General features: G+C 51.7%; 1 protein-coding gene across 3 annotated transcripts; it reads right to left on the reverse strand.

Annotated features, from left to right (window-relative positions):
• Positions 1-520: 520 nt before the first annotated feature.
• Positions 521-8268, reverse strand: RACGAP1 (Rac GTPase activating protein 1). Of its 3 annotated transcripts, none has more exons than XM_059491275.1 (17): positions 8196-8268; positions 6972-7060; positions 6267-6469; positions 5794-5930; positions 5524-5593; positions 5252-5305; positions 4476-4553; positions 4255-4372; positions 3970-4100; positions 3390-3554; positions 2805-2900; positions 2425-2623; positions 2097-2202; positions 1715-1847; positions 1495-1630; positions 1156-1264; positions 521-869 (listed from the first exon to the last, which is right to left on the reverse strand). In XM_059491275.1, the coding sequence occupies exons 2-17, from the start codon at positions 7054-7056 to the stop codon at positions 794-796; spliced, it is 1896 nt and encodes a 631-aa protein (XP_059347258.1). In that variant the 5' UTR covers positions 7057-7060; positions 8196-8268; the 3' UTR covers positions 521-793. The 3 variants fall into 3 exon arrangements, with proteins under 3 accessions (XP_059347258.1, XP_059347257.1, XP_059347259.1); XM_059491274.1 differs by having other exon boundaries at positions 6972-7057; positions 8196-8255; XM_059491276.1 differs by lacking the exon at positions 8196-8268 and adding an exon at positions 7554-7606 and having other exon boundaries at positions 6972-7057.
• Positions 8269-9546: the final 1278 nt, after the last annotated feature.

A 9546-nucleotide genomic window follows, 5' to 3' on the forward strand; every position in this document is an offset into this window, starting at 1 on the left:
TAACTGCACAGCCAGGACAATTTTCCAAAGCTCAATTAAAACAGCCACTTGTTAAACTCGTGTGTGTTGCACAGGTGTCTTCACACAGCACTGGGCAAGGTCCCAGGTCCTGACCTGGGAAAGCACAATTCCCACCCTCCCTCCCCTCACCAGCAAGAGCAGCAGTGATTCCTTTGGGCTGCCCAGGAATCCTTTGGCTTTGCATCTACACCCTCCTCTGTGGAATTCCCCCCTGCAAACACAGTACACCAAGAAATAAATGCTCCTTTAGAGCAGCCACAGTGCCTCGGGCAGTTCATTGAAGAGAGGCTTTTGCCCACCAGCCCAGTCCAACACTGCCATCCTCAGGATTCCAGCTGCACCACCAGCCAGGTCGGGCTGACTGTGCTAATGGAAAGCCTGGATTCTGACAGAGTTCAGACACTGCTGTGCCAAGAATATCCTACAGGGTCCTAAAAATCCCAACCAACTGACCCTCATTTTGTGACTGCTCTACTTCACACAGGGAGAAAAAGAGATGTTAGTGAAAATGCCAATTCTCTAGAGTTTTTTTAATGATTAGCACTGAACAAATCCTGCTTGTTACTGTCTTAACCAATACTACATTCAGCACAGCATTAGATAATAAAAATAAATTGCACTATAAAATCCCATTAAAAGTCTCGTTAAGCTGAAAGATAAAAGGCAAAACATTATTTCATATAAGCTGCCAGGGGCCACAGAGACAATCTGTATTTCTTCTACTTGTGAGCATTGGTGTGCAAATGCCAGGACAAGACCAACTCCCAGGTCTTCACTTCAGCATAGGAGAGGCAAAGAAGTTACCCTGATGCCCAAACTGGGTTGTTGACTTGGTTTTGCTCCCAAATCTAATTCAAGAGAAACATAAGAATATTAGTTTGGAATTCTGGACACAGAGCTTCAACTCTCTCCCTTTTACAGGGAGCAGTCACCCAAATCTCACCCACCTCCCAAACAATGTTCCTCTCCCTACCATGAGAGGATGTTGGTTACCCAAACCTGCTGCTCCCACAGCACAGATCAAGGGAGGGCTCACTGAGTAATGAGTGTCCCCAAAGTCTCAGTTCTCCTAGAGCACCCAAAATCACCTGCAGTCATCCCAAACATGGCATGACAGCACCCCCTGGCACTTACTTGGGGGTGGTCTTGCTGAAGGTGGAGCGGACCCTCTGGGACAGGGAGCTGGACGAGGGTGTCTTGGAGAGCTGGTGCTCTGGGGTGGTGAGAGGTCCCAGGATGCTCACTGCCAAAAGAGAGCAGCACAGTGTGGGGACAGCTGAAGTTTTCTTTGCCATTCAGGGAACATCAGGCATTCCCTGGCATCTGTGAAAAGCACTAGACAAATCTGGCACTTCCTGGCACACTTTGCTTTTCCCTCTGCCTCCATGAAGTGACAAGTGGCTGGCTCTGAGAGCCTCCCAGGCTGTGTGGATTGAGAGTTGTTTTTAGTAACAGAGCAGAAGGCAGGATTACCTTGGACCTCAGGTGTCCGTGGAGTGGAATAGGCATTGGTGTTCTCAATCACGTGTGCTGGGTCAATGTTCTCCTGCTCCACCATCATCAGCTGGCTCCAGTAGTCCATGGGCAGCAGCAGGAGCCGCTCCACCACCTACAGAGACACCTGTGAGTCACTGATCACAGAATCACAGAATGGTTTGGGTTGGAAAAGAGACAATCCCCAAGTTTGTCCTACCTTGGGCTGACGCTTTGTGTCTTGCAGCAGGGTCATGGGGTCAGGATCTGGTACTGCATGGGCAACTATGGTGGGGCCAAACACTTTGGCCAAATTGGAGATATCCATTTTAGTGTCTGGGCTCTGAGCCACCCTGCATTAAAAGAAACGTGGAAAGAATGTAGTTCCCCCTTGTGATACAAGTGCCCTGTCCCACACACACTTGGCCTCTGAGTGAGCAGGTTTGTTCCAGAATGAAGACTTTGTGCTCACAAGCAGTGACCAGACCCAATTAGAAAAAGCACCAGTGGGGTGACCTTCCCCTTCCAAATCACAGAATGGTTTGGGTTGGGAGGGACCTTTGAGATCACCTGGTTCCAAACCCCTGTCCATCAGAATGTACCTCTGCAGGTGGACCATGAGGAAAGCCAAGGTGTCCCTGTTGGCCTGAGGAAGTTCTCCAACTGCTTGGTACATAGCAGCAATGCTGTTATCCTCATCCGGGATTTCTAGGAGGAAAAAATAATATTTAGACCTAAAAAAATTTCTCCCTCACAGAGAAATAAAGCCAGAAACTTCCCAAGCTGTGCTAATAATCTTGTATCCTGCCCAACCAGAACTCAGGCACAAGGGCTCCACAGAGCACCACGGGCTGCTGGTTCACTTGACAGCAAAACCACAACCACTGAGCCTCAGGAAAGAGCTGGAGATGTCACACAGCAGTTCCTCACCTGCAGCTTCCATGAAAGTCTTGTTTAACCGGAAAGTGAGCAGGGGCTCTTTCAGGCTGCGCAGGAAGTCCTTGAGAAGGCCACAGATGGCGTGGATATCGTCCACCTTACTGAGCAAAGGAATGCTCTTTGCTCTGAGAAACTTCTCCTTCAGCTCCCTCACAGTCTTGTCACAGCCAGAGATGCGGTAAATGCCGGTCTGTTGGCACAAAGCTTGGCTCAGAGGAGGAGGTCAATTGGCTTTCTTCCATCCCCACCTTCTCCCCACACCTGAGTCACCCATGCACGCCATAAATAAGGGATATTTGGGTTAACAATTTGCTTCCCTAACACCACAATCCATTTCATTGGCACTGTTTCAGACCTCATTTTCTTCTTACCTCATGCAGCCCTCGTTGCTCAATCTCATTAACACAGTGCACGATGATGGAAGGGATCATTGGAGGAGTAGAAGGGACAAAATCCATCAAGGTGCCCTAAAAGGCAGAAAGGAAAGTAAAAAAAAAAGATGGATTCAGTCACCAAGACATGGAAAATACTCTCTCAGGAATTCACAGCAAGATCTATGGTCGGAAAACAAGAATTGTTGCTCTTCTCAGGACTGATGAAGAAACATCACATCCATCAGTACAACGCTGCATCGCCTGCCCAGAGCTGCCACCTTCCCCACTCAACGCCCTCCTACCATCACACCCCTACACCCCCTCCCTGCTTGTGCAATGATGCATTAGCGAGCTCATTTGCATGTCATTATGCAGCTCTGAGCAACAGGAGCTTTGCTGGGGAAGGCAGCCTTGGAGCTGAGCAAGTCCCAAGGCAGGGTGGACCCTCTGGTGCCAGCCCCAAGCCCCAAGGCAGGGTGGCCCCTCTGGTGGGCAGTCCTGAGGCAGGGTGGCCCCTCTGGTGGGCAGTCCCATGCCAGGGTGGTCCCCTGGTGCCAGCCCCAGCCCCGGGCACTGACCCACCTCCCCGATGCGCACCGGCGTGCCCGTCAGCGTGGGGATGCAGGGCAGGGGGCAGCGCTCCCGGCACTCGGGGTGAGCCACCACCCTGCAGTCTCTGCACTTCAGGGAGATCTTCCCAAACTTGACTCTCTTTCCACACGGGACACACGATTCTGGCTTGATAACCTGGTGATCCAGAGCACACAGATGAGAGAGATCAGTGCGGTGCAGTAACTCAGCAGGAATTACACTGGGTAACAGGTCTCTGATCCATGTAACTGGTACAGGTCATATTGACCTGAGACTAATCACAGAATCATGGAATAGCCTGAACTGGAAGGGAGTCACAGAGATCATCATCAGTGCCCGTGCACAGACACCCCAACAATTCCACCCTGTGCATCCCTGGCAGCATTGTCCAAACTCTTCTGGAGCTCTGGCAGCCATGCCCATCCCCTGTTCAGTGCATGACCCCCTTCTGGGAGAATAACCTTTTCCCAATATCCAACCTAACCTCCCTTGACACAGCTGGCAGCCTCCTATCACACACATTCCAAGATGGAAGGAGATGCTTTTCCATCTCTTCCTGCCTCAGACCCACCGTCTTTGAAACAAAGTCGTGCAGCCTCACTCCCCCGTTGTGCTGGGGGGTGCTGGAGCCATCGGTGTCCTGCTTGGACTCCAGCTGCTTACTGCCTATGCTGGACTCGCTGCTCCAGGGCTGCAAAGGACCTGGAAGACACAAGAGGAAGAGGCTGGAATCACCCTCTGCCCCCAAAAGCATGGGCATCATAAATTAGAAGCAGCTCCCAGGTCCTGGAAGGAATTAGGAACATTTCAGGATAATGTGTAGCTGTGTCAGGACAGACAGAGATGTAGCACCTACCACTCTTCCTGCGGCTCCTGCGAGGGTAAGGCACAGTTTGGATGGTAGAAATGGCTTCAATGGGGCCACCATCGTTGGGGACCATCACAGTGGTCTTTGCTACTATGGATTCATTAGCCTGGAATGACAAAAACACCAGTGGCAGCAGCGCTGACACAACACAGGAGTTCCAGCAGCCCTGGAAACAGGCAGGAACTGTGTGGCCAGGTGTGACACCATACCTGGTCTGCTGTGCTGCTAATTGATCTGGATTTCTTCTGAGGAGCTGGGGGGCCTTCAGCAAACTGCCTGGAAGAGCGCTGAAAAGAGAGCACATCCTTGTCTCAAAGCAGGAATGCTGCTCACTTGGCATTACACTGGCCCAGGGCGACTGGAAGGACTGAACACTTCACACATCTGGGGTGTGTGCAGACAAGTCCTTCAGAGGACCCTCTGCTTCGTGGCAACCTTGGAGGTGCCAGGAAGAATTTCAAATTTTCCTAGCTAGCTTTATAATTTAGATCAGAAAAAAAGGAACCCAACCTAAGAAAGGAGGGCAAAAAAGCCCCAACAAACCCACGAACTACACACACAAAAACCAGCAACCAAGCAGGCCCCACAGTCTTCCCAGCTCCACTAGGTGATGCTTTCAGGCTGTTTCCCACCTGTATCTTCTGCAGATTAATGCAGAATGAGCACAAGCTCCTTTACAAAACAGAAAAATGTTAACTTCAATTTTCCCCTAATCTGGGAGCTGCAAATAATCTCCAAGTGCTTTCTTGCAAACCCCAGACTCTAAAAACCCAGGATATACAGAATTCCACTCGTTTTCAGTACACAAACAATGACATCAGCCCTAAATTTCAATCTAAACTGCACAGCAGCAGCGCAGCCATTCGAGGTCTGACTGTTTAGTGGCTCAGAGGTCAGGACAGGTGGCAGTGAGGTGACAGATGGTGGCATTGTGGCAGCCAGGGGGAACAAAGGCAACTATGTGACAGGAACAATTGAACAATACCCGCTTCTCTCTCCTCTTCAGCCTGACAGCTTTCACCACCGAGGAATCCCAGTCCTGGGGGAAAGACACAGACAGCACTGGTTAATGGTAAATAGCACACAGCCCCTGGCCAGGGCTTTCATCAAATTTTAGCCAACAGCACACTCGGGAAATGCAAATCAGCTCAGCCAGGTTAATATCCCAGTAATCCAAACACAAAGGGTCTCTGGAGATCAACCCCCTCCCCTCGGGCTTTACAGGGGAGGAGAACTTCAGAAATGGAGTTACATTACCAGTGAGTCATCGCTCTTGTCAAAGCTGATGTCTGACAGAATTGAGCCAGATTCATCTATTGTAGACAGCCTAAAAAACAAAAATTAGAAGAGGCTTGTATCAGTTTGGCTTTCAGTCAGTCACGGTTCCAGAACAATCCCACTGACTCAGAAGAGCCGTATTTTACGGCAGAACAAAAAGGGGAACTGTTGACACGGGTGAGGAATGTGTCACAGGGGCCGACAGCTGGATGGATGCCTGACACCTCAGATAAAATGTACCTTCCCTACCTTTTGTTGCCTGCACTTCCCACAGAAGGCTGTGGCCTGTTCAGGAAGGCGAGGACAGACTTCTGCTCCTCGCTGAGCTGGATGCTGCCGGAGGCATCGCACATGAGCAGCTCACGAATCAGCTGGATTTGCCGCTCCTGTGAGCACAGATAACATCAGCAGCTGGATGCGCTGTGTTTAATTACTGTAAGACCCGACCGAGTGCTTGAGATACCAGAGATAAACTCTCAGAACCGGTGTCAATGGACTGCTAATGGCTGCAGGCAGGTAATGGCAGCTCAGCTCCATAAGCAGCCAGGCTCCTTTCCCAGATCAAAGCAGGAGGCTGCTCCGAGGAGCCGAGCCAATTCCTTGCTTTTTATTTTTCCTTTCCTCCCTGTGAGTGCCAGTCCTTCTTTGCCACTGATCAATGCGGTTTAATCGCCTTGTCTCCCCACTCTGGAGAGCTGATGGGTAACACAGGAATTACTCACCAGCTTCTCACAGTCCATTTCAGCTTTTTGCCTCCGTTTGATCTCCACATCCACCTGATTGCGGGCGTGTTTGAGCTTCACGTCCAGGGCACTGCGCTCGGCTTCCGTCTTCATCAGGAGATCTTTGTACCTGCAGAGCTCCTGCTCCAGTTTCTGCCATTTCCTCCGGTTCTCCTCAAAGCTCTTGGCTAACTGGATAAACTCTGAAAAGGGAACACATGAAGCCTTAGCTGGGCAAGCAGAGGAGCAGCTGACAGCAGGTATCTGTTCACACTGAATTCCAGGATTCCTGAGGTTGGAAAAGACCCCATTCTCACCTCATCGCCCAGCCCAGAGCACTGAGTGCCACCTCCAGTCATTCCTTGGACCCCTCCAGGGATGGGCACTCCAAACCTCCCTGGGCAGACCCCTCCAATCCCTGACTGCTCTTTCCAGGAAGAAATTCTTCCTCCTTATGCCTAACTTGAGGCATGGAGAACCCATCCTTTAGGCCAACCCAGCCACACAGGAGATGCCCACGAGCTCTTCCATTTTTCAGACCAAAGCTTCCTGTCAGCACCAGCCACAAGACAAAGCCAGTCTGCTACAAGCAGAACATGGCCCTGCACAGAAATTCAGATGGGACTTGATCTTTCCCCACATAGGAAAAACCCAGATCAGACTGGTTTTAGCCTCTTCAGCAGATTTTTCAGAAATGAAACTCACGGCATTCGTTTCCTTCATTCAGGAGCTCGGCCTGGCGTGTGAGCTGCTCGAACAGACCTCGCAGGTTCACCATGGCAATCTCCATCCTCCTGCCAAAAAGCCACAGCTAAACGAGCAGCCCAGCCCTTCCCTCCCCGCTCGGAGCAGAAACCACCCCAAAGGAAAGAGAACCAGCCTCAGAGTTCTCAGAGTTACTGGCTGTAATGCTTTCAGGCGGGTTTGAGAAGCTGCACCAACAAAACTCATGTTTTATGGAGATATATGCACTTTTTCTCATTGGGAATGAAAATCCACAGCCCTCCACACTTTAAGGACAACAGAGCCTTGGAGAGAGGCAGATGTGCCCATCTTAGTGCTTCCACTATCCCCCAGCACAGCACAGAACCCAAGGCAAGATGAGGGATCCCAAGTCCTTCCCTTCCAAAAGGATACAGAGCACAGCCCGTGCCCTGTCTACAAATAACTTGGTACTATCTAGGTCACTAAAAACCTGCAAGTTTTCAGCACTTTGTATGATAAAAATAGGAGCAACATTCTGGAGAATTTTAATACAGTTTTAAATTTAGCTGCATTTTAACTTACAGCTCCTCCTGCAAATAGCTGTTAAAATTCAAGCAGTCAGCACATTTCTCTCAAACAGCAGCAACAACGGCATAAACAGAGGCAGCGAAGGGGAAAGTCTCCAGCTCAGCAAGACAGAAATGACTTCACGAATGCGAGGGGTGGCTGGGGCAGGCAGGGCAGCCGGGGCTGGGACATGGCAGAGGTGCCAGCAGGGAACACAACCCAGCACAGGAGGCTTTGAGGTACCTGTTCCACAGGTGCAGATTTCACACGCACACCGATACCTCGGTATTTTCTCTATTAATTGCACTGCGAGGTGTGGAACAGCTCTGCCCTTGTCGTGCGAGCTCACAGCACGGGGCACGCCCGGCTCGGTGCCTCAATTACCAGCACCAGCACCTCCATCCCCGCGCCCACCGAGGCCGGGAGGCCGCAGGGACCAGCCCGGCCCGTGGAGCGCCCTCAGAGCCGGGGGACCGGGGCTCCGACACCGCCGGGGTGGAACGGGCCTGGGCGGGTCCGGGGTCGGCTCCCCTCAGCCCTCAGGGTTCCCCCCAGCCCTCAGGGCTCCCCTCAGCCCTCGGGGTTCTCCTCGCTCCCCCGAGCCCCCGGTTCCTCCCAGCCCGTCCCCAGCCCCGTTCCGATCAGCCCCGCACTCACCCGAGCCCCCCGGGCTCCCCTCAGGCTCCCTCACCTGGGCCGCGGCTCCGGCCCCAGCGGCGCGCGCAGCCCCAACGGCCCCGCGCTCCGGTTTGAATCCGCGGCGCCAGCCAATCCCCGTGCGCCCCGCCTCCCCGCTCCCGGCCTCTCATTGGCTGCGCTCAGCGCGCTGCTGAAGCCTGCCCGGCGCCATGTCTGCTGAGGGCGTGGCCCGCCTGCTCGACGGGGCCGGGCGTGGAGGGGCCCGGGCGCCATCTTTGCTGCTGGCGGCTGGAGCCACGCGTTGCTTAGCAACGGGAACGCCGGGCGGGCCCGGGCCCCTCAGGCCTGGGCCTGCTCCTTGTTCGCCCTCCAGAGGGGCTGTTCTGGACAGGAAAAGCCTTTCTCAGGCCAAACCTGGTTGTTATGTCCAGCAAAGCTATTGCCACAAGGCTCGTGTGGCCCTGATCCCCCGTGCTGGTTCTGCAAAGGGTCAGTGCAAGGGGCTGGGTGCAGCCGCGGAGTGTTGAAATTCAGCACCAGGCTGTTTATGGAGTGTTGTCACTTGAGAAATACGATGCCTTGCCTGCTTTTCGTCTTTAAATGTTGATTTGAGTAACAGCCGGCGACTTGTGCCAAAGGCGAAACCCATTTCAAGCCACTTACCAGTCTTCCCTGTGCAGGCGTTTAATATGCAAACGGATAAAACCCAAACCTAACAATTACACAAAGGGAATTCACATAATCATAAAATAACAACGTGCTTTAATCTTTTAAATCTGAAACAAAACAGCGGGTAATTGAAGAATGGATATTAGCAATTAGAAAGCGGAACTAAATGCTGAAAATTGCGCAGTGGAAAGGGGAGTTCATAAAGCAGATTGCTCTCATCATCCAGCTGCTTTGTTGGAGCTGTTTTATTTAGGGTATATAGTTTGTTTTAACTTAATAATAATTAATTCGTAATAGATTGTAAAAGGCCTCAAGATCTGTGGAAAAGTAAGCATTAAAGTGGCTTCCTTGAAGAAGAGATGCAAAATTATCTACATTTATTGGGAAACTGTGGCCTAGAAGAGACACAACTCATCCTCTGAGCCCATGGCCAAGTGAGAGAAAAGTTCTGACCTTGATATATTACCTTATAGTACAGGAAATCACCCAAAAGCCTAATTTGCCTGTCTGGGAGGAAGGTGGAGGTTGAAAGTCACACCTGGCTCTGCGAGAGCCTCTTGTGCAGGTACATCCCCAATTTGAGATGAGGCTCAGCTGTTTTGGTGTCAGCCCCGGCCTCCTGCAGCTCCTGCCTGTAATTAAATCTTCACAGCTAAGATGCCTCTATTGGCAGACCGTATTTATAGGCAGGCGAGTTGTT

This window comes from Ammospiza nelsoni, chromosome 32, assembly GCF_027579445.1.
Source record: "Ammospiza nelsoni isolate bAmmNel1 chromosome 32, bAmmNel1.pri, whole genome shotgun sequence".
Lineage (NCBI taxonomy): Eukaryota > Metazoa > Chordata > Aves > Passeriformes > Passerellidae > Ammospiza > Ammospiza nelsoni.